Here is a 27,013-nt window from a genome sequence, read left to right as displayed (position 1 = left end):
GTACATTTTCCAGACTTTTGCTTAGTAACTAAATATCCAGTATAATTATATTAAAATACCTTTAAAGTAAATATTATAAAACAGCTACTTTAACATACATTCACTAGAAATACAAATGTTTTGCTTTTAGATTGTATATGCTAACGGAAAATGTCAAACAAGCTACCAGTTCTTTTCCGATTATTCCAGAAAACAAAAAAATACCTTCTTTTTGCTCAAAATAACAGCAGTAATACACTCGGGGGTGTTGTTCCTGGAGTTGTTCACAATAGACGATACAGGGTGGTATGTGATCTTTTCAATGGGATGGATAAGTTTAATGGCTTCTTGGGATGGCACCTCTCCAAAGTCTAGCCATTTACGTACTTCCTCATCACCATCCAGTATAGCTGGCATTCTGGCAAGAACAAGACAAGGCAATTCAAAGCACGAACTGATGGAAAAGTATATAAAATGACTAAAATGTATTCTTACTCTGCTAAAAATACTAATTTTTGTTTTTATACTTCTATAAATATGTTCCTGTCTACCAGCGGAGCTGTAATCATCATCCAGTGATAGTCTTTCATATGCAAAATATAACGTTGTATTGTTTATTTTGTGCAGTGCATAACAGTGTAAAAGTGCACCATTCTTTAACCCCCTCTTTACATTAGGACATTCCATGCCGTCCTAACTGCACTGGCCTTTAGCGACATAAGGATGGCATGGAACGTCCTAGATGTTTGGCTGTACTGAAGCCTTAACGGCTTCCTAACTGGGATTGCGGGTTCGAGGGCATGCCTAGCACGATAAGCACTTCCCCCAGACCTGATCCCATCATTGATCACATGATTTCAATTTTCTACTCATTTGTTTACATCTGTACTTTTTTCTGATGTAACAAATAAGTACCATCAGGAAGAGGTTAAAGCAAAACCTTGCATAAATGTATTAAGTTAGTAAGCACAAAGTTATTAAATATTGGCTTAAACGATACAGAAGCACTGTCTGCTGACAATACTACTTATTACATTTATTAGTATGTTTTAATGGTCTTTAGATTTCTAGTTTACTTGTATAATTCTGTAAGTGGTGGTATGAACCTGTTAAAGAAACTGCATTCAAATATGTAGGCTTTGCTTATCAATAGAAGGAAATGAAACAGGTCAGACCATAAAACCGTGCAATGCTTTATGCTTGAATACACAAGGAGATAAAAAAAGACAATTTCACCTGATATATGAACAAAAGGAAACATCAGATATTTAAGTAATCACTTTCACTTGTGCCAGAAAAGGGTCGGAAACAATTTATACATGTTGTGAGGTTACAAGTGAGAGTATTCACTTTTAGTCACTTTAAGTGGATATGAAAAACTAATAGAAACTTTGTGTGCAAGACCTCAGGAAACAGGATTTATAACATCTTCCCAGGTTCATTTTATGGTTAGCCCTAGAATATCAAACTTTAATCCCTGCTTGGATAATTGCTGCAGAAAAATAAATGTTGTTGATAGATTGATTTCTGTGCAATAATATTCCATCAAATAATAATAATTAAAAAAAAACACAAAAATGAGCAATGCAGATGTTTTAAAGCTCTTTAAAGTGAAACTAGAACCATCTTGTTAATTTTAGACCTAATCTACACAGTTCAGAATATACTTTATAATACATTGATACTAGTAACCCCAATCTCTGAAGTTGATTGGTTTTGCCTATTTATTCCTCTTGCCTGTCGTGTATCCAGTCCATGGATTTAGAAGCATTAACTGTGATTAAAGTGTAGGTATACAACGGCTCTCCTCCGTTGGGTGGTTCCCAACAATCAAACAGTCCTGCCATAGTGAGCAGTCTCCATCCGCCCCACTCTGTGCCATCCTCTGTGTCAGAGCACTGAAAATAACCGTAAAGTAATAGGTTCACAATAAGAACAACATTTTTCTAACTTTATTCTACATAAGAGCGTTTGTATACTAGGACATCTATACATCTGCTACATTATAAAAAGAAGAAATGCAATAAGGAGGTTTCACAAATAATGATTGGAGACTATAAGGCAGAAATCACCCAAAACCAGTCATTTCTAGTGTCTGCTAAGCAAGATCATGGACACCATCTATAGTTAGTACTATACGGTCCAGGGGTTCCCATACTTTACTGAGGTGAGGGCTACTATTTATGAAGTTTATACATGTGCTAAGTATAAGAAAATCTTATCATGAACCAGAAACAGATTTTCATTTGTCACACAGACCAATAATCTTGTGCTGAATCACCTTTTTTAATGGTGGTAGCTGTGGTGGTGCAGAATATACTTGTGCAAAACATTAACCTGAACCCGTACAGTCCCTACTGGCTGAAAGGGTAATAGGAACTCACATAACGGTCTTGTGATCGACTGCTCAGCACTTGGAGATCTACTGATGGATCCCAATTTAACTTCTGGACAACTGGAGTAGTTAGATTAAAAAAAAAAAAAGCTTAACTTTTAACCTGGATTTATCTGGAGTAGATACCTTTTCTGACTTGATCTGTGGGAAATATATATAGTATGGCTGCTTTTCACCATTTTGTCTCTGCCATTCATAGAAGCCATCAGCCAGAACCACGCAGCGCTTCCCTTTAAATAGTGGTGCCTAAAGGAGGATAAACACAATATAATATTATCATATACCACCTGATGATAGGAGGGGGTCCAGTGGTAGTCATTGGTACCTATTAGCAATGAATGTGCATAACAATGTAGTGAAAATGTAATATAGTTATAGGAATTAAAATTCCTTTTAAATTTAAATATGTAATGCCTTAGACAAATGCGTTAGAGAAACGCTGCGTCAGGGGTCCTCGCTATTTTTTAATTGCCTCTCTTGTTGTAATAATTAGCAATAATATCTTAGCTTAAAAAAAACTTTTCTTAATTAGTACTTGGTAACCTGTGGCTTTTCACAGGCTTAAGCTGAAGCTATTACTATTTATCCCAGTATATAAAAATGGGTAACCGCTGCACTTGCATAACATAATATGTTAACGAGTGGGCAATACAATATCTGGGGGATTACGTTGTAAAGACAATTTTGTCTACACAACATCGTACACTACCATAGAAAGAATACAACAGACAGGTGTCATTACTAAGTTAATAAAAATTTAGACACATAGTGTCATACTATTAAAAGCTGTAATATAGTAACGTTGTAATACTACTGCAGTCAAAACCGAGTGACAGAAAAAACAAGTCTGTTTTTCACAGGCTCAAGCAGCAGCTATCACTATTTACCATAGCTTTTATAAAATGGTTAACAGCTGCACCTGTGTAACCGAACTTATCTCTTGATGCAATATTATGTGCACAATCATACTGAACCTAATTAATATCAATCATATGTGCTAAGTTAACGCAATAATCAAGTGGTGGTGATACAATATAGAGACTGCCACATAGGTAATCCTCCAGACCTCCCAGTCTCCACAGATATTTTATTGCAAGTACATACATTGGTATTAGCTCACTGTATACTGGCTATATAACTGGACATTGATGTTCACAGTGCCTTAAAGCCTATTTATCTATAAAAACCATTAAGTTTAAGTATAATAGGTATACCATATACAAATACCCATTTGGGAAAATCTCTAGGACTGGCCAGATATTAGGCCACACAGTCCTTAGATAGATAAATATACAGATACACCTATAATATAAACTCGGTCTTAAAACTGGTTTACCAAGTATTCTATATCAGTGATATCAAACAAGCTAAGTATCATATAATCAACAGAGAGTGTGTTTTCAACTCTCTCCAGGGTAGCATACACACACTATTTATGCTGTCTTTTTTTATAGATAAAACTAATAAAGGTTATATTTTAATTTGATGACACAAATTCTTTTTCAACCACAAGTTCCAGTAATCTACCGAATTATTTACTACAATCCATTGTTCACAGTGCAACATAAGCATTTCTTTAAGACTATCAGGTTTACTTAGCCTGTATAGTCTATTCTTGTTAATTGAGTATTTCATATGCTTATGCACTGCTCCTTAAGTGTTCAGGCATAACTCTTACAATTGCATTATTTTAAGCAAAAAGTAAAGATACGAAACAAAACACTTAGGCAGACAATTCATGTATAAAAAATAAAGGTTCAAAATCTTTTCCTTCATAACTGTCCTCAGACCTCCCTAACAGGTCAAGTTTTTCAGGATTACCTTGGGCGAGAGCAGGAAAAATAACCAATGTTTACTTATCAGCTGATTATTTCATCTGTGCTCCAGTACAGATATTCTTTAAAATCTGGCCTATTAGGGAGGCCCAAGAACAGGTTTGAAAACCAGTGATATAGATAAAAAACATAATTTATGTAAGAACTTACCTGATAAATTCATTTCTTTCATATTAGCAAGAGTCCATGAGCTAGTGACGTATGGGATATACATTCCTACCAGGAGGGGCAAAGTTTCCCAAACCTTAAAATGCCTATAAATACACCCCTCACCACACCCACAATTCAGTTTAACGAATAGCCAAGAAGTGGGGTGATAAGAAAAAAGTGCGAAAGCATATAAAATAAGGAATTGGAATAATTGTGCTTTATACAAAATCATAACCACCACAAAAAAAGGGCGGGCCTCATGGACTCTTGCTAATATGAAAGAAATGAATTTATCAGGTAAGTTCTTACATAAATTATGTTTTCTTTCATGTAATTAGCAAGAGTCCATGAGCTAGTGACGTATGGGATAATGACTACCCAAGAAGTGGATCTTTCCACACAAGAGTCACTAGAGAGGGAGGGATAAAATAAAGACAGCCAATTCCTGCTGAAAATAATCCACACCCAAAATAAAGTTTAATGAAAAACATAAGCAGAAGATTCAAACTGAAACCGCTGCCTGAAGTACTTTTCTACCAAAAACTGCTTCAGAAGAGAAAAATACATCAAAATGGTAGAATTTAGTAAAAGTATGCAAAGAGGACCAAGTCGCTGCTTTGCAGATCTGGTCAACCGAAGCTTCATTCCTAAACGCCCAGGAAGTAGAAACTGACCTAGTAGAATGAGCTGTAATTCTCTGAGGCGGAGTTTTACCCGACTCAACATAGGCAAGATGAATTAAAGATTTCAACCAAGATGCCAAAGAAATGGCAGAAGCTTTCTGGCCTTTTCTAGAACCGGAAAAAATAACAAATAGACTAGAAGTCTTACGAAAAGATTTCGTAGCTTCAACATAATATTTCAAAGCTCTAACAACATCCAAAGAATGCAACGATTTCTCCTTAGAATTCTTAGGATTAGGACATAATGAAGGAACCACAATTTCTCTACTAATGTTGTTGGAATTCACAACTTTAGGTAAAAATTCAAAAGAAGTTCGCAACACCGCCTTATCCTGATGAAAAATCAGAAAAGGAGACTCACAAGAAAGAGCAGATAATTCAGAAACTCTTCTGGCAGAAGAGATGGCCAAAAGGAACAAAAAACTTTCCAAGAAAGTAATTTAATATCCAATGAATGCATAGGTTCAAATGGAGGAGCTTGAAGAGCCCCCAGAACCAAATTCAAACTCCAAGGAGGAGAAATTGACTTAATGACAGGCTTTATACGAACCAAAGCTTGTACAAAACAATAAATATCAGGAAGAATAGCAATCTTTCTGTGAAAAAGAACAGAAAGAGCAGAGATTTGACCTTTCAAGGAACTTGCGGACAAACCCTTATCTAAACCATCCTGAAGAATACTGTAATATTCTCGGTATTCTAAAAGAATGCCAAGAAAAATGATGAGAAAGACACCAAGAAATATAAGTCTTCCAGACTCTATAATATATCTCTCTGGATACAGATGTACGAGCCTGTAACATAGTATTAATCACAGAGTCAGAGAAACCTCTTTGACCAAGAATCAAGCGTTCAATCGCCATACCTTTAAATTTAAGGATTTCAGATCCTGATGGAAAAAAAAAGGACCTTGAGACAAAAGGTCTGGTCTTAACGGAAGAGTCCACGGTTGGCAAGAGGCCATCCGGACAAGATCCGCATACCAAAACCTGTAAGGCCATGCCGGAGCTACCAGCAGAACAAACGAGCATTCCTTCAGAATCTTGGAGGTTACTCTTGGAAGAAGAACTAGAGGCGGAAAGATATAGGGAGGATGATACTTCCAAGGAAGTGATAATGCATCCACTGCCTCCGCCTGAGGATCCCGGGATCTGGACAGATACCTGGGAAGTTTCTTGTTTAGATGAGAAGCCATCAGATCTATTTCTGGAAGTTCCTACATTTGAACAATCTGAAGAAATACCTCTGGGTGAAGAGACCATTCGCCCGGATGCAACGTTTGACGACTGAGATAATCCGCTTTCCAATTGTCCATACCTGGGATATGAACCGCAGAGATTAGACAGGAGCTGGATTCCGCCCAAACCAAAATTCGAGATACTTCTTTCATAGCCAGAGGACTGTGAGTCCCTCCTTGATGATTGATGTATGCCACAGTTGTGACATTGTCTATCTGAAAACAAATGAACAACTCTCTCTTCAGAAGAGGCCAAGACTGAAGAGCTCTGAAAATTACACGGAGTTCCAAAATATTGATCGGAAATCTCACCTCCTGAGATTCCCAAACCCCTTGTGCCGTCAGATACCCCCACACAGCTCCCCAACCTGTAAGACTTGCATCTGTTGAGATTATAGTCCAGGTCGGAAGAACAAAGAAGCCCCCTGAACTAAACGATGGTGATCTGTCCACCATGTCAGAGAGTGTTGTAAAATCGGTTTAAAGATATTAATTGAGATATCTTTGAGTAATCCCTGCACCATTGGTTCAGCATACAGAGCTGAAGAGGTCGCATGTGAAAACGAGCAAAGGAGATCGCATCTGATGCGGCAGTCCTAAGACCCAACATTTCCATGCATAAGGCTACCAAAGGGAATGATTGTGACTGAAGGTTTTGACAAGCTGATATCAATGTTAAACTTCTCTTGTCTGACAAGGACAGAGTCATAGACACTGAATTTATCTAGAAACCTAAAAAGGTTACCCTTGTCTGAGGAATCAATGAACTGATTGGTAAATTGATCCTCCAACCATGAACTTGAAGAAACAACACAAGTCGATTCGTATGAGATTCTTCGAAAATGAGAAGACTGAGCAAATACCAAGATATCGTCCAAATAAGGAAATACCAAAACCCTATTCTCTGATTACAGAAAGAAGGGCACCGAGAACCTTTGAAAAAAATTCTTGGAACTGAGGCTAAGCCAAACGGTAGAGCCACAAAACTGGTAATGCTTGTCTAAAAAGAGAATCTCAGACACTAAAAGTGATCTGGATGAATCGGAATATGCAGATACACATCCTGTAAATCTATTGTAGACATATAATGCCCTTGCTAAACAAAAGGCAGGATAGTCCTACAGTAACCATCTTGAATGTTGGTATCCTAACATAATGATTCAATAATGATAGATCCGGAACTGGTCTGAAGGAATTGACCTTCTTTGGTACAATGAAGAGATAAAATAAGACCCCAGCCCCTGTTCCAGAACTGGAACTGGCATAAATACTCCAGCCAACTCTAGATCTGAAACACATTTCAGAAATGCTGAGCCTTTGCTGTGTTAACTGGGACACGGGAAAGAAAAGAATCTCTTAGCAGGAGGCCTTAACTTGAAGCCAATTCTGTACCTTTCTGAAACAATGTTTCTGAAACCAGAGATTGAGAACGGAATTGATCCAAATTTCTTTGAAGAAAACGTAATCTGCCCCATACCAGCTGAGCTGGAATAAGGGCCGCACCTTCATAGGTACTTAGGAGCTGGCTATAGGTTTCTATAAGGCTTGGATATATTCCAAACTGGAAATAGTTTCCAAACTGATACCGCTCCTGAGGATGAAGGATCAGGCTTTTGTTCCTTGTGAGGAAAGGAACGAAAATGATTATTTACCCTGGAAAGAAAGGGAAAGCAAAGTTGACTTAGAAGACATGTCAGCATTCCAAGTTTAATCCATAAAGCTATTCTAGCTAAAATAGCTAGAGACATATACCTGACATCAACTCTAATGATATCAAAAGATGGTATCACCAATAAAATTATTAGCATGTTATAGAATAAAAATAATGCTATAAAATTATGATCTGTTACTTGTTGCGCTAAAGCTTCTAACCAAAAAGTTGAAGCTGCAGCAACATCCGCTAAAAATATAGCAGGTCTAAGAAGATTACCTGAACATAAGTAAGCTTTTCTTAGAAAGGAATCAATTTTCCTATCTAAAGGATCCTTAAATGAAGTACTATCTGCCGTAAGAATAGTAGTACATTAGCAGGAGTAGAGACAGCCCCATAACCTTAGGGATTTTTGTCCCAAAAAACTCTAATCTGTCAGATGGCACAGGATATAATTTGCTTAAACGTCTAGAAGGAGTAAATAAATTACCCAAATTATTCCATTCCCTGGAAATTACTTCAGAAATAGCATCAGGGAGATAAAACACTTCTGGAATAACTACAGGAGATTTAAAAACCTTATTTAAACGTTTACATTTAGTATCAAGAGGACCAGAATCCTCTATTTCTAATGCAAATAACACTTCTTTAAGTAAAGAACGAATAAATTCCATCTTGAACAAATACAAAGATTTATCAGCATCAACCTCTGAGACAGAAACCTCAGAACCAGAAGAACCATTATCAGTATCAGAATGATGATGTTCATTTAAAAATTCATCTGAAAAAAAGAGAAGTTTTAAAAGACTTTTATGTATACTAGAAGGAAAAATAACAGACATAGCCTTCTTAATGGATTTAAAAAATAAAATCTCTTATGTTATCAGGAACACTCTGAAAATTAGATGTTGACGGAACAGCAACAGGTAATGTAACAGTACTAAAGGAAATTTTATCTGCATTAATAAGTTTGACATGACATGCAATACAAATAACAGCTGGAGAAACAGATACCAAAAGTTTATAGCAGATACACTTAGCTTGGTAGCTCCAGCATTGTGCAGTGATTTTCCTGAAGTATCTTCTGACTCAGTTGCAACGTGGAACATCTTGCAATATGTAAAAGAAAAAAACAACATATAAAGCAAAATTGATCAAATTCCTTAAATGACAGTTTCAGGAATGGGAAAAAATGCCAAAGAACAAGCTTCTAGCAACCAGAAGCAATAAAAAATGAGACTTAAATAATGTGGAGACAAAAGTGACGCCCACATTATTTGGCGCCTAAATGCTTTTTGGCGCCAAAAATGATGCCACATCCGGAACGCCGACATTTTTGGCGCAAAATAACGTCAAAGAATGACGCAACTTCTGGCGACACGTATGACGCCGGAAACGGAAATAGAATTTTTGCACCAAAAAAGTCCGCGCCAAGAATGACGCAATAAAATGAAGCATTTTCAGCCCCCGCGAGCCTAACAGCCCACAGGGAAAAAGTCAAATTTTAAGGTAAAAAATGTTAAATTAAAATGCATTATCCCAAATATGAAACTGACTGTCTGAAAAATAAGGAAAGTTGAACATTCTGAGTCAAGGCAAATAAATGTTTGAATACATATATTTAGAAATTTATAAACAAAGTGCCCAACCATAGCTTAGAGTGTCACAGAAAATAAGACTTACTTACCCCAGGACACTCATCTACATATAGCAGATAGCCAAACCAGTACTGAAACGAGAATCAGCAGAGGTAATGGTATATATAAGAGTATATCGTCGATCTGAAAAGGGAGGTAAGAGATGAATCTCTACGACCGATAACAGAGAACCTATGAAATAGACCCCTTAGAAGGAGATCACTGCATTCAAATAGGCAATACTCTCCTCACATCCCTCTGACATTCACTGCACGCTGAGAGGAAAACCGGGCTCCAACTTGCTGCGGAGCGCATATCAACGTAGAATCTAGCACAAACTTACTTCACCACCTCCATCGGAGGCAAAGTTTGTAAAACTGAATTGTGGGTGTGGTGAGGGGTGTATTTATAGGCATTTTAAGGTTTGGGAAACTTTGCCCCTCCTGGTAGGAATGTATATCCCATACGTCACTAGCTCATGGACTCTTGCTAATTACATGAAAGAAATACCAGTTTCTGAAATCACTTAACAGAGGCCCTTATTTGAACAACTGTGTAGTTGACACTGACATAAACCATCCCAATATCACCTGCCCCTGCCAATGGGTACACTTCTCAGCAGAGACTTATTGCGGTTACTGATCCATACAGTATTTACCAATTGTACGTTAACATTTGGGAACTGAGAGTCCTGGAACCTGGCCACTGACTTCCATCTGCCTCTGGAAGGTTCACAAGTTTCAAGATGTGAAGTGCATAGGAGAAACGATTTGTTTCTCAGGCTTTTTTATTGGAATTTTATTATACTAAATTATTCAACTGTCTGTTGGATGAATAAACTATTGATATATTTGTAATTTACCTTTACACAGATTGTATTATGCAATGGGGGAATCCCACTGTTTTGTGTTCTTTTTTTATAGATGGTGTTTTTTGTGGCTCTAAATAATACTCAAAATATCCAGTTTGCCTTTGCGTCAGTCAGTTAAAAGAATTGTAGTTGCAGTCCTCTGCGGTTCACTGTTAAAAATGCCAGCTTTATCCTTAATCAATACCTGCTAGTGTATTATCAAAACTGCTAATATTCTTCTGCTAATATCATCATAGTTCATGAAAAGAAAAGAAAAAATATATCAGTCTACATTATTTTTTTTATGGCCAGCAAAAGTTGTCTAGAGGTGACAGACAAGGGGCATAAATGCTCAAGAGACAATGAGAAATAAAAAAAACACAAGATCTTAAAAATATTGCTGATCAATCCAATTATATTGATAAAAACAGAAGTGGCTTTATAAATGGTCCAGAAAAACCTACCCCTAACCCCTAGCAGTCTTACCTTGTATAATGTCTTCTCTGTCATGGTATCGCTGCGGCAGTTGTTAGTTTTGTATTGCATTTTTGATGGGTCTGCCTCAGTGAACCAGGAGGGGATAAGCCCCCAGCGCATAGCTGCAAGGACTCGCTCAGAAGTATCTGCATCCTTTTTCAGAAAGAAAGGGAAAAATAATTAAGATGTCATGAGACTAAATAAAATGAACAAAAAACACTCATAGGGAAGAAGGGAGAATTACAAGAACGAAACACAAGGGCTGTGATCTTAAGAACCCATATTCCTTTACAATATGTGAAGATTATGGAGGATACAAATCACTGGTTTAGTATTTTTAAAGGACTTGATAACCTTTTCATAATAAATATAAAGTTGTACTTTTAATTCAGATACATTATAGCTCAAATATATTTCAATATTAAATAAGGATTACACAAATGTTGCCCAAAAAAATGCAGTGAAAACACCATGATCCTCTACTATTAACAATCACAAGGATTTTTTTTAAAAAAATTTATGAGCCAGTACTCAGCGTCAAACAAGGATATTGTTATATGTGTATTTATGTATACAGCAATGCCGGCAAACCTTGGCACTCCAGATGTTTAAGAACTACATTTCCCATGATGCTTAGGCCCTATGAAGTCCAGTCAAGAATTATGGGAAAAGTAGTAAAGTAATAGAGTAATCTAAAAAGTCAGGGAATAAAAATAAATTTCTGGAGGCAGTGAAATGTACCCAGGATAGTTCACTTCCAAATTAATTCAAACAAAATGATTTCAGATATATTTGGCAATTTAAATATATTAATGACTAAACCATCATATGTTCCGATATAAATGTAGAATCAATTTAATTTATTTCCCTACAACTGTAGATTCAGATGGAATTTGAAGATATATTTTTAGCACAAATAAAAAAAAATGTATCCATGAAAATATTAATGTATTATTTTTCCACAAAATGAGTATGGATCAGACAATAGCAGAGAAATGACATGACAATGTCATTCTCTCACAAGAGAAGCTTTTTTTAGGTGTCCCCTTCAGTGGCTAAAAATTAGGAGCCATTACGGATATTTAGGAGTCAGACAGTGGTATTTGTATATAAATACATGGAGAACAACCAAAAAAGTTAGGAGCCAATGGTAGAATTCTAGGAGCCAGAGTCTGCCTGGCTCCTGGGTTTGTCGAGTCCTGGCTTACGCTAAAAAAACATAATAGTATTATGGTCTGTAATAACTACACGGGGGCCAGCTTGGTGCTCACATATTCACCTCTGACCGTACCTTTTGAAAATGCTTTAAAGAAAGGAGCACAGGGCTGTTAGACTGTGGGCTCTTGTTGTAAGATGGGTGGTATTTATCCGCATCACCATCCCGCCACTTGGGACAGTTTCTTCTTCCTTGCTTATCCCGATATGCACAAGCTTTGCTGACATCATCTGGGGCAAGTGTACATGCTGTGCGCCCACACATTCTGCTGGGTCAAAACCAAATTAAAAGTTTGCACAGTATAGCAACAATTTAACAAGTTTTCATTTACATAATTAAACTACTTCCCTAAAAAAAAAAAACAGATAGAAAACAATATCTAATATTTTATAGTAAACTTACTTAAACTGAAAAGAAAAATAACATGACTGTGCTGCACATGCCAGGTGGACACTCCCTTGCAAGTCCTGGGTCTAGCCTCCTGATTGGCTGCTTGGAGTCTCTTTATAGTGAGGTGGAAATACTTAGAAAATGTTGTGGTAAAATATCTTCTTTTTTTACATAGAGATGTTCAGGTGATATTTTCTAGTAAGCTTTTTACAGCTATTCTGCATCACTTTCAAGTACTTCAACATTTGGGTATCATGTCCCTTTAAGTTCAATAAAGATATATCATACCCTGCATCAGGATCATCATTTGCAGTGAGCTCAATAGCATGAAGAATCATCAACTGACCTTGGGAGCAGTAAACTGATTCTAACTCTCATAGGAAATAAACACTCTGGGCTCCATGTACTAAGCCGTCAATTCATCCGTCATTGTAGACGCGGATAAACTCGCCGTTACTCGCCGCGGGCGAAATGGTGTCCGCTGTCGCTATGTACTAATATTCCCCCAATAAATAGACAAGTCTAGCCCGCCGCGAGCAGTTGCGGATTGTTGATAAATTTGACGCCTCGCTCGCCGCGACTAAGCTGATGTACTTAACTTTCAGTTGAATTGTCTGGCCAATTATTAACACGTGACATGCAAGGTGTCACGAACATCATAGTAGTCACGGGAATAGAATTTTGCTCCTATAAAAGTTCAACTTATCTAAACAACTTTATTATTGTTCAAAATTTTTTGAAGAGTGATAACAGAGCGTTATTTTTGTAATATTTATTTACAATTTGGATATGGCTTCATCTGGATCTGATAATATATAAATATTAATATAAAAATAATTATAAAGATTGACAACTATACAATACAAATTTAAAATATAGATTACTCTTTAATTACAGTCGACAAATTGGGCGCAATTTATGTACATGGAAATGAGAGACAAATTAGACGCCAGTTATGCTGTAAGTACAATGCTGATATTACTGCCTTTTATATATGTCTAGACTGGCGTCTAAATTGACTTTCCTATTGTTTTGTACCTTGCCCGCCACCTAAAAGGTGGCGAGGCAAAAATAACGAGGTGGGAGCGGAAATTGTAGCGAGCGGACAAATAGATTTTTTAGTACATTCGTTTTTGGCGAGTTGGTGGTCAAATGTGTCTAATTACAGTGAAAAATGGAGCGGTAGCGAGGTTTGGCGGATAAGTACGCTCGCAATTTTAAAGATGCGAGTTTTAACATAATTGACGGCTTTGTACATATCAGTTTGCGAATTTTGACGCGAGATTTGTTGCGGGTAGCTCGCTGACTGCTTAGTACATGGAGCCCTCTATGTCAATTTCCCAGTTCATGAGTGGTGCTGGGGAAAGCTTCCTATAGGTTGCTGCTGTTAGTTTGACTAGATAAACATGTCATTTCTATATAATTTTGTTAGTCAAGTCTCTCAGAAGAGCCTGACCCTATTATCTGAATTGTCTATCCAGCCACTGTCATGAAGTGACAATATGAGATTAGGTTACAAGACACATGGTTTGCCCTAGCTCAGGCACATAGAGCATTCGATTGATCACTGAGCCTGTAGTGTCACACAACCTGGCACACTTACCCTGCTCTCACTGAGCCTGTAGTGTCACACACCCCGGCACACTTACCCTGCTCTCACCGAGTATGTAGTGTCACACACCCGGCACACTTACCCTGCTCTTACTGAGTATGTAGTGTCACACACCCCGGCACACTTACCCTGCTCTCACTGAGCCTGTAGTGTCACACACCCCGGCACACTTACCCTGCTCTCACTGAGCCTGTAGTGTCACACACCCCGGCACACTTACCCTGCTCTCACTGAGCCTGTAGTGTCACACACCCTGGTACCCTCACCCTGCTCTCACTGAGCCTGTAGTGTCACACACCCTGGTACCCACACCCTGCTCTCACTGAGCCTGTAGTGTCACATACCCTGGTACTTTCACCCTGCTCTCACTGAGCCTGTAGTGTCACACACCCTGGTACCCTCACCCTGCTCTCACTGAGCCTGTAGTGTCACACACCCTGGTACCCTCACCCTGCTCTCACTGAGTCTGTAGTGTCACACACCCTGGTACCCTCACCCTGCTCTCACTGAGTATGTAGTGTCACACACCCCAGCACCCTCACACACAGTACTGAATGCCGCATGCCTGTAACCCTGACACACTAGTTATTTTGTGTCACACTACACTCAGTACTGAATGTCACATGCCTGTAACCCTGGCACACTAGTTATTTTGTGTCACACTACACTCAGTACTGCATGTCACATACCTGTAACCCTGGCACACTAGTTATTTTGTGTCACACTACACTCAGTACTGAATGTCACATGCCTGTAACACTGACACACTAGTTATTTTGTGTCACACTACACTCAGTACTGAATGTCACATGCCTGTAACCCTGGCACACTGACACACTAGTTATTTTGTGTCACACTACACTCAGTACTGAATGTCACACAGTACTAGGGATGCACCAAAATGAAAATTCTGGACCGAAACCGATACAGAAAAATCAGGATGATCCTGGCCGAAAACCCAAACGAAACCGAAATTGTTTTTTTCTTTTTTAACTACAGTGTGTGTGTGTAGCTGAGAGAGCTTGTAGGCGGGAAAGCTCCAACAAATGGACATGGTCACTTGTACAGTAGGGCGTGATCTGCATTGAAACTGGAGCTCTATAAGGGAGAGCGTGGTTATAGCCAGACAACAATACGAGGTAGACATGTGTTTTGTTTTTGGGTGTAATTATCCGTGCGATGAGCGTGGCTGCACCTGATCGTCTCTCATCGTATCTCTGCCTAGTTTCTGGTTCGGGTCTCACACTGACCCGTCAGATTATATATCCGGAGCCCCAAATAGAGTCTGCCTGTCACCTATCACCAGGACCACTGGACTTAGCTACATCCTTACGTGCAAGGTGGTTATAGAAAGTTACTGTGATTTTTTGTATACACTGTCTGGTGGGTGCTAATTTGTACCAACTGTGTGTGAGCTTGGGGCTTATGCTTATAAAGTGTGCACACATATTTGCCTCAGGCGAATAGAATGTCTACGCACAAGAGGCTGATGTATGAGCACTGTATATAAGGCTTAAAGATATTCACTGTGTGTGCTTAGGGCTGTGTCTGATAATATCAAGTGTTTATAAACATGTTACTTATCCTCCTTTGATATTTGTATTCACTATTCAGAACTTTGGTTTCCTTCTCTGCTGGTTTCAAATATCATCATGTAATGGTACTAATGTGTGTGCTCTGTGTACCATGCCAGTGCTGTGCTGCTCACCTTATGCTAAGGATAGACATGTAACTCAATAGAACAGGGGAGGGCTGTACATTTTTAGCCATTTTGGTCCTCTTTGGGTCGAAATTGGAGATGCACATTTTCGGCAGCCCAAATTTTGGTGCATCGCTAGTATTATTCTTTATTTAGTTCTGTGTAACAGAATCAGATTTAACCGTTTTTGTTTTGTTACCAATTATCAAAATAAAGTATAGTCCTAGAAAACTATTATTATATGCAAAACAGTAAGTCAAGTAATGAACTCAAACAGCAGCTCTAGGCTGGCATCAAATTTAAAATATGCAACACAATAATTTTGCCGAAAATAAAAGGCAAAAAACCCCCGAAAAACGAAATAACAAAAACTGCTATTTTCGGCCGAAACTTTCTGCGGCTGAAATTTCGGTGCATCCCTACTCAGTACTGAATGTCACATGCCTGTAACCCTGGCACACTAGTTATTTTGTGTCACACTACACTCAGTACTGAATGTCACATGCCTGTAACCCTGGCACACTAGTTATTTTGTGTCACACAACACTCAGTACTGAATGTCACATACCTGTAACCCTGACACACTAGTTATTTTGTGTCACACTATACTCAGTACTAAATGTTACATGCCTGTAACCCTGACACACTAGTTATTTTGTGTCACACAACACTCAGTACTGAATGTCACATACCTGTAACCCTGGCACACTAGTTATTTTGTGTCACACTACACTCAGTACTGAATGTCACATACCTGTAACCCTGGCACACTAGTTATTTTGTGTCACACTACACTCAGTACTGAATGTCACATACCTGTAACCCTGGCACACTGACACACTAGTTATTTTGTGTCACACTACACTCAGTACTGCATGTCACATACCTGTAACCCTGGCACACTGACACACTAGTTATTTTGTGTCACACTACACACAGTACTGAATGTCACATACCTGTAACCCTGGCACACTGACACACTAGTTATTTTGTGTCACACTACACTCAGTACTGCATGTCACATACCTGTAACCCTGGCACACTGACACACTAGTTATTTTGTGTCACACTACACTCAAGACTGAATGTCACATACCTGTAACACTGACACACTAGTTATTTTGTGTCACACCACACTCAGTACTGCATGTCACATACCTGTAACCCTGGCACACTGACACACTAGTTATTTTGTGTCACACTACACTCAGTACTGAATGTCACATACCTGTAACCCTGGCACACTGACACACTAGTTATTTTGTGTCACACTACACTCAGTACTGAATATCACATACCTGTAACCCTGGCACACTAGTTATTTTGTGTCACACCACACTCAGTACTGAATATCACATACCTGTAACCCTGGAACACTAGTTATTGTGTCACACTACACTCAGTACTGAATATCACATGCCTGTAACCCTGACACACTAGTTATTTTGTGTCACACCACACTCAGTACTGAATGTCACATACCTGTAACCCTGGAACACTGACACACTAGTTATTTTGTGTCACACCACACTCAGTACTGAATGTCACATACCTGTAACCCTGGCACACTAGTTATTTTGTGTCACACCACACTCAGTACTGAATGTCACATACCTGTAACCCTGGAACACTGACACACTAGTTATTTTGTGTCACACTTCACTCAGTACTGAATGTCACATACCTGTAACCCTGGAACACTAGTTATTTTGTGTCACACTACACTCAGTACTGAATGTCACATGCTTGTAACCCTGGCACACTAGTTATTGTGTCACACTACACTCAGTAGTGAATGTCACATGCCTGTAACCCTGGCACACTGACACACTAGTTATTTTGTGTCACACCACACTCAGTACTGAATGTCACATACCTGGCACACTGACACACTCGTTATTTTGTGTCACACTACACTCAGTACTGAATGTCACATGCCTGTAACCCTGGCACACTAGTTATTTTGTGTCACACTACACTCAGTACTGAATGTCACATGCCTGTAACCCTGACACACTAGTTATTTTGTGTCACACTACACTCAGTACTGAATGTCACATACCTGTAACCCTGGCACACTAGTTATTTTGTGTCACACTACACTCAGTACTGAATGTCACATACCTGTAACCCTGGCACACTAGTTATTTTGTGTCACACTGCACTCAGTACTGAATGTCACATGCCTGTAACACTGACACACTAGTTATTTTGTGTCACACCACACTCAGTACTGAATGTCACATACCTGTAACACTGACACACTAGTTATTTTGTGTCACACCACACTCAGTACTGCATGTCACATACCTGTAACCCTGGCACACTGACACACTAGTTATTTTGTGTCACACTACACTCAGTACTGAATGTCACATACCTGTAACCCTGGCACACTAGTTATTTTGTGTCACTCTACACTCAGTACTGAATGTCACATGCCTGTAACCCTGGCACACTAGTTATTTTGTGTCACACTGCACTCAGTGCTGAATGTCACATGCCTGTAACACTGACACACTAGTTATTTTGTGTCACACTACACTCAGTACTGAATGTCACATACCTGTAACCCTGGCACACTGACGCACTAGTTATTTTGTGTCACACTACACTCAGTACTGAATGTCACATGCCTGTAACCCTGGCACACTAGTTATTTTGTGTCACACTACACTCAGTACTGAATGTCACATGCCTGTAACCCTGGCACACTAGTTATTTTGTGTCACACTACACTCAGTACTGAATGTCACATACCTGGCACACTGACACACTCGTTATTTTGTGTCACACTACACTCAGTACTGAATATCACATACCTGTAACCCTGGCACACTAGTTATTTTGTGTCACTCTACACTCAGTACTGAATGTCACATGCCTGTAACCCTGGCACACTAGTTATTTTGTGTCACACTGCACTCAGTGCTGAATGTCACATGCCTGTAACACTGACACACTAGTTATTTTGTGTCACACTACACTCAGTACTGAATGTCACATACCTGTAACCCTGGCACACTGACGCACTAGTTATTTTGTGTCACACTACACTCAGTACTGAATGTCACATGCCTGTAACCCTGGCACACTGACACACTAGTTATTTTGTGTCACACTACACTCAGTACTGAATGTCACATGCCTGTAACCCTGGCACACTAGTTATTTTGTGTCACACTACACTCAGTACTGAATGTCACATGCCTGTAACCCTGGCACACTGACACACTAGTTATTTTGTGTCACACTACACACAGTACTGAATGGCACATACCTGTAACCCTGGCACACTAGTTATTTTGTGTCACACTACACTCAGTACTGAATGTCACATGCCTGTAACCCTGGCACACTCGTTATTTTGTGTCACACTACACACAGTACTGAATGGCACATACCTGTAACCCTGGCACACTGACACACTAGTTATTTTGTGTCACACTACACTCAGTACTGAATGTCACATGCCTGTAACCCTGGCACACTGACACACTAGTTATTTTGTGTCACACTACACTCAGTACTGAATGTCACATACCTGTAACCCTGGCACACTGACACACTAGTTATTTTGTGTCACACCACACTCAGTACTGAATGTCACATACCTGTAACCCTGGCACACTAGTTATTTTGTGTCACACTACACTCAGTACTGAATGTCACATGCCTGTAACCCTGGCACACTAGTTATTTTGTATCACACTACACTCAGTACTGAATGTCACATACCTGTAACCCTGGCACACTAGTTATTTTGTGTCACACTACACTCAGTACTGAATGTCACATGCCTGTAACCCTGGCACACTAGTTATTTTGTGTCACACCACACTCAGTACTGAATGTCACATACCTGTAACCCTGACACACTAGTTATTTTGTGTCACACTACACTCAGTACTGAATGTCACATGCCTGTAACCCTGGCACACTAGTTATTTTGTATCACACTACACTCAGTACTGAATGTCACATACCTGTAACCCTGGCACACTCGTTATTTTGCGTCACACTACACTCAGTACTGAATGTCACATGCCTGTAACCCTGGCACACTAGTTATTTTGCGTCACACTACACTCAGTACTGAATGTCACATGCCTGTAACCCTGGCACACTAGTTATTTTGTGTCACACTACACTCAGTACTGAATGTCACATACCTGTAACCCTGACACACTAGTTATTTTGTGTCACACCACACTCAGTACTGAATGTCACATGCCTGTAACCCTGGCACACTAGTTATTTTGTGTCACACTACACTCAGTACTGAATGTCACATGCCTGTAACCCTGGCACACTAGTTATTTTGTGTCACACTACACTCAGTACTGAATGTCACATGCCTGTAACCCTGGCACACTAGTTATTTTGTGTCACACTACACTCAGTACTGAATGTCACATACCTGTAACCCTGGCACACTCGTTATTTTGTGTCACACTACACTCAGTGCTGCATGTCACATGCCTGTAACCCTGGCACACTGACACACTAGTTATTTTGTGTCACACTACACTCAGTTCTGAATGTCACATACCTGTAACCCTGGCACACTGACACACTAGTTATTTTGTATCACACTACACTCAGTACTGAATGTCACATGCCTGTAACACTGACACACTAGTTATTTTGTGTCACACTACACTCAGTACTGAATGTCACATACCTGTAACCCTGGCACACTCGTTATTTTGTGTCACACTACACTCAGTACTGAATGTCACATACCTGTAACCCTAGCACACTAGTTATTTTGTGTCACACTACACTCAGTACTGAATGTCACATGCCTGTAACCCTGGCACACTAGTTATTTTGTGTCACACTACACACAGTACTGAATGTCACATACCTGTAACCCTGGCACACTGACACACTAGTTATTTTGTGTCACACTACACTCAGTACTGAATGTCACATGCCTGTAACCCTGGCACACTGACACACTCGTTATTTTGTGTCACACTACACTCAGTACTGAATGTCACATGCCTGTAACCCTGGCACACTGACACACTAGTTATTTTGTGTCACACTACACACAGTACTGAATGGCACATACCTGTAACCCTGGCACACTGACACACTAGTTATTTTGTGTCACACCACACTCAGTACTGCATGTCACATACCTGTAACCCTGGCACACTAGTTATTTTGTGTCACACTACACTCAGTACTGAATGTTACATGCCTGTAACCCTGGCACTCTAGTTATTTTGTGTCACACTACACTCAGTACTGAATGTCACGTGCCTGTAACCCTGGCACACTAGTTATTTTGTGTCACACTACACTCAGTACTGAATGTCACATACCTGTAACCTTAGCACACTAGTTATTTTGTATCACACTACACTCAGTACTGAATGTCACATACCTGTAACCCTGGCACACTAGTTATTTTGTGTCACACTACACTCAGTACTGAATGTCACGTGCCTGTAACCCTGGCACACTAGTTATTTTGTGTCACACTACACTCAGTACTGAATGTCACATACCTGTAACCTTAGCACACTAGTTATTTTGTGTCACACTACACTCAGTACTGCATGTCACATACCTGGAACCCTGTAACACTGACACACTAGTTATTTTGTGTCACACTACACTCAGTACTGAATGGCACATACCTGTAACCCTGGCACACTGACACACTAATTATTTTGTATCACACTACACTCAGTACTGAATGTCACATGCCTGTAACACTGACACACTAGTTATTTTGTGTCACACTACACTCAGTACTGAATGTCACATACCTGTAACCCTGACACACTAGTTATTTTGTGTCACACTACACTCAGTACTGAATGTCACATACCTGTAACCCTGGCACACTAGTTATTTTGTGTCACACTACACACAGTACTGAATGTCACATGCCTGTAACCCTGGCACACTGACACACTAGTTATTTTGTGTCACACTACACTCAGTACTGAATGTCACATGCCTGTAACCCTGGCACACTGACACACTAGTTATTTTGTGTCACACTACACACAGTACTGAATGTCACATACCTGTAACCCTGGCACACTAGTTATTTTGTGTCACACTACACACAGTACTGAATGTCACATGCCTGTAACCCTGGCACACTGACACACTAGTTATTTTGTGTCACACTACACTCAGTACTGAATGTCACATGCCTGTAACCCTGGCACACTGACACACTAGTTATTTTGTGTCACACTACACACAGTACTGAATGTCACATGCCTGTAACCCTGGCACACTAGTTATTTTGTGTCACACTGCACTCAGTACTGAATGTCACATGCCTGTAACACTGACACACTAGTTATTTTGTGTCACACTACACTCAGTACTGAATGTCACATACCTGTAACCCTGACACACTAGTTATTTTGTGTCACACTACACTCAGTACTGAATGTTACATGCCTGTAACTCTGGCACACTAGTTATTTTGTGTCACACTACACACAGTACTGAATGGCACATACCTGTAACCCTGGCACACTGACACACTAGTTATTTTGTGTCACACTACACTCAGTACTGAATGTCACATGCCTGTAACCCTGGCACACTGACACACTAGTTATTTTGTGTCACACTACACTCAGTACTGAATGTCACATACCTGTAACCCTGGCACACTGACACACTCGTTATTTTGTGTCACACTACACTCAAGACTGAATGTCACATACCTGTAACCCTGGCACACTCGTTATTTTGTGTCACACTACACTCAGTACTGAATGTCACATGCCTGTAACCCTGGCACACTGACACACTCGTTATTTTGTGTCACACTACACTCAAGACTGAATGTCACATACCTGTAACACTGTCACACTCGTTATTTTGTGTCACACTACACTCAGTACTGAATGTCACATGCCTGTAACCCTGGCACACTGACACACTAGTTATTTTGTGTCACACCACACTCAGTACTGCATGTCACATACCTGTAACCCTGGCACACTAGTTATTTTGTGTCACACTACACTCAGTACTGAATGTCACATGCCTGTAACCCTGGCACACTAGTTATTTTGTGTCACACTACACTCAGTACTGAATGTCACATGCCTGTAACCCTGGCACACTAGTTGTTTTGTGTAACACTACACTCAGTACTGAATGTCACATACCTGTAACCCTGGCACACTAGTTATTTTGTGTCACACTACACTCAGTACTGAATGTCACATGCCTGTAACCCTGGCACACTGACACACTCGTTATTTTGTATCACACTACACTCAGTACTGAATGGCACATACCTGTAACCCTGGCACACTGACACACTAGTTATTTTGTGTCACACTACACTCAGTACTGAATGGCACATACCTGTAACCCTGGCACACTGACACACTAGTTATTTTGTGTCACACTACACTCAGTACTGCATGTCACATACCTGTAACCCTGTAACACTGACACACTAGTTATTTTGTGTCACACTACACTCAGTACTGAATGGCACATACCTGTAACCCTGGCACACTGATACACTAATTATTTTGTATCACACTACACTCAGTACTGAATGTCACATGCCTGTAACACTGACACACTAGTTATTTTGTGTCACACTACACTCAGTACTGAATGTCACATACCTGTAACCCTGACACACTAGTTATTTTGTGTCACACTACACTCAGTACTGAATGTTACATGCCTGTAACCCTGGCACACTAGTTATTTTGTGTCACACTACACACAGTACTGAATGGCACATACCTGTAACCCTGGCACACTAGTTATTTTGTGTCACACTACACTCAGTACTGAATGTCACATGCCTGTAACCCTGGCACACTGACACACTAGTTATTTTGTGTCACACTACACTCAGTACTGAATGTCACATACCTGTAACCCTGGCACACTGACACACTCGTTATTTTGTGTCACACTACACTCAAGACTGAATGTCACATACCTGTAACCCTGGCACACTCGTTATTTTGTGTCACACTACACTCAGTACTGAATGTCACATGCCTGTAACCCTGGCACACTGACACACTCGTTATTTTGTGTCACACTACACTCAAGACTGAATGTCACATACCTGTAACCCTGGCACACTCGTTATTTTGTGTCACACTACACTCAGTACTGAATGTCACATGCCTGTAACCCTGGCACACTGACACACTAGTTATTTTGTGTCACACCACACTCAGTACTGCATGTCACATACCTGTAACCCTGGCACACTAGTTATTTTGTGTCACACTACACTCAGTACTGAATGTCACATGCCTGTAACCCTGGCACACTAGTTATTTTGTGTCACACTACACTCAGTACTGAATGTTACATGCCTGTAACCCTGGCACACTAGTTATTTTGTGTCACACTACACTCAGTACTGAATGTCACATGCCTGTAACCCTGGCACACTAGTTATTTTGTGTCACACTACACTCAGTACTGAATGTCACATACCTGTAACCCTGGCACACTGACACACTCGTTATTTTGTGTCACACTACACTCATGACTGAATGTCACATACCTGTAACCCTGGCACACTCGTTATTTTGTGTCACACTACACTCAGTACTGAATGTCACATGCCTGTAACCCTGGCACACTGACACACTCGTTATTTTGTGTCACACTACACTCAAGACTGAATGTCACATACCTGTAACCCTGGCACACTCGTTATTTTGTGTCACACTACACTCAGTACTGAATGTCACATGCCTGTAACCCTGGCACACTGACACACTAGTTATTTTGTGTCACACCACACTCAGTACTGCATGTCACATACCTGTAACCCTGGCACACTAGTTATTTTGTGTCACACTACACTCAGTACTGAATGTCACATGCCTGTAACCCTGGCACACTAGTTATTTTGTGTCACACTACACTCAGTACTGAATGTCACATGCCTGTAACCCTGGCACACTAGTTGTTTTGTGTCACACTACACTCAGTACTGAATGTCACATACCTGTAACCCTGGCACACTAGTTATTTTGTGTCACACTACACTCAGTACTGAATGTCACATGCCTGTAACCCTGGCACACTGACACACTCGTTATTTTGTATCACACTACACTCAGTACTGAATGGCACATACCTGTAACCCTGGCACACTGACACACTAGTTATTTTGTGTCACACTACACTCAGTACTGAATGGCACATACCTGTAACCCTGGCACACTGACACACTAGTTATTTTGTGTCACACTACACTCAGTACTGCATGTCACATACCTGTAACCCTGTAACACTGACACACTAGTTATTTTGTGTCACACTACACTCAGTACTGAATGGCACATACCTGTAACCCTGGCACACTGATACACTAATTATTTTGTATCACACTACACTCAGTACTGAATGTCACATGCCTGTAACACTGACACACTAGTTATTTTGTGTCACACTACACTCAGTACTGAATGTCACATACCTGTAACCCTGACACACTAGTTATTTTGTGTCACACTACACTCAGTACTGAATGTTACATGCCTGTAACCCTGGCACACTAGTTATTTTGTGTCACACTACACACAGTACTGAATGGCACATACCTGTAACCCTGGCACACTAGTTATTTTGTGTCACACTACACTCAGTACTGAATGTCACATGCCTGTAACCCTGGCACACTGACACACTAGTTATTTTGTGTCACACTACACTCAGTACTGAATGTCACATACCTGTAACCCTGGCACACTGACACACTCGTTATTTTGTGTCACACTACACTCAAGACTGAATGTCACATACCTGTAACCCTGGCACACTCGTTATTTTGTGTCACACTACACTCAGTACTGAATGTCACATGCCTGTAACCCTGGCACACTGACACACTCGTTATTTTGTGTCACACTACACTCAAGACTGAATGTCACATACCTGTAACCCTGGCACACTCGTTATTTTGTGTCACACTACACTCAGTACTGAATGTCACATGCCTGTAACCCTGGCACACTGACACACTAGTTATTTTGTGTCACACCACACTCAGTACTGCATGTCACATACCTGTAACCCTGGCACACTAGTTATTTTGTGTCACACTACACTCAGTACTGAATGTCACATGCCTGTAACCCTGGCACACTAGTTATTTTGTGTCACACTACACTCAGTACTGAATGTTACATGCCTGTAACCCTGGCACACTAGTTATTTTGTGTCACACTACACTCAGTACTGAATGTCACATGCCTGTAACCCTGGCACACTAGTTATTTTGTGTCACACTACACTCAGTACTGAATGTCACATACCTGTAACCCTGGCACACTGACACACTCGTTATTTTGTGTCACACTACACTCAAGACTGAATGTCACATACCTGGGGGAAACCAGACGTGGACTCCTTGCCCAGTGTGCTTAGAGGAATGTGGCTGCACCTCACTGACGAGGCCCATAGGAGGCCGAAACGATCGTCTGGGGTTGTCATGTTCCTTGTTCAGAGGAGAATTGCCTGGTATTTCGGGGCTGGACTGACCTTACTTGGCGGGATCAGACTGATATATTTCAGGAAAGTTTTCTTCTGTGAAAAGCACACTGGTCTAAAAGAGGCTGCCTCCGGGTGGTAAATCGCCATAGAACAAGCCACTGAGCTGTTGTTCGTTCCTGGTAGAGCGCTTCTCTCTTTGTATGCAAATTATTATAACCCTGGGGAAGTCTCCCTATGGGTGATGGGGGAAACCAGACGTGGACTCCTTGCCCAGTGTGCTTAGAGGAATGTGGCTGCACCTCACTGACGAGGCCCATAGGAGGCCGAAACGATCGTCTGGGGTTGTCATGTTCCTTGTTCAGAGGAGAATTGCTTGGTATTTCGGGGCTGGACTGACCTTACTTGGCGGGATCAGACTGATATATTTCAGGAAAGTTTTCTTCTGTGAAAAGCACACTGGTCTAAAAGAGGCTGCCTCCGGGTGGTAAATCGCCATAGAACAAGCCACTGAGCTGTTGTTCGTTCCTGGTAGAGCGCTTCTCTCTTTGTATGCAAATTATTATAACCCTGGGGAAGTCTCCCTATGGGTGATGGGGGAAACCAGACGTGGACTCCTTGCCAGTGTGCTTAGAGGAATGTGGCTGCACCTCACTGACGAGGCCATAGGAGGCCGAAAACGATCGTCTGGGGTTGTCATGTTCCTTGTTCAGAGGAGAATTG

The 27,013-nt window shown here is 40.3% G+C and overlaps 1 protein-coding gene across 2 annotated transcripts in view; it reads right to left on the bottom strand.

The window, feature by feature from the left end:
* HMCES (5-hydroxymethylcytosine binding, ES cell specific) overlaps positions 1-27,013 on the bottom strand; it is a 31,252-nt gene that overhangs the window by 1,493 nt on the left and 2,746 nt on the right. Inside the window, exons 2-6 of one of the 2 annotated variants that reach the window (XM_053720726.1) lie at positions 12,186-12,375; positions 10,904-11,047; positions 2,501-2,620; positions 1,717-1,877; positions 205-397 (exon numbers count right to left, since the gene is read on the bottom strand). In XM_053720726.1, coding sequence (XP_053576701.1) covers positions 205-397; positions 1,717-1,877; positions 2,501-2,620; positions 10,904-11,047; positions 12,186-12,374 — 807 coding nt within the window. In that variant the 5' untranslated portion in view covers position 12,375. Of the gene's footprint in view, positions 1-204; positions 398-1,716; positions 1,878-2,500; positions 2,621-10,903; positions 11,048-12,185; positions 12,379-27,013 lie in introns of both variants that reach the window. The other variant, XM_053720727.1, reaches the window with a different exon arrangement.

Source organism: Bombina bombina, chromosome 7 (genome assembly GCF_027579735.1).
Source record: "Bombina bombina isolate aBomBom1 chromosome 7, aBomBom1.pri, whole genome shotgun sequence".
Lineage (NCBI taxonomy): Eukaryota > Metazoa > Chordata > Amphibia > Anura > Bombinatoridae > Bombina > Bombina bombina.
The sequence above is the reverse complement of the archived record's forward strand: the minus strand, read 5'-3'. Positions and strand labels throughout refer to the sequence as shown.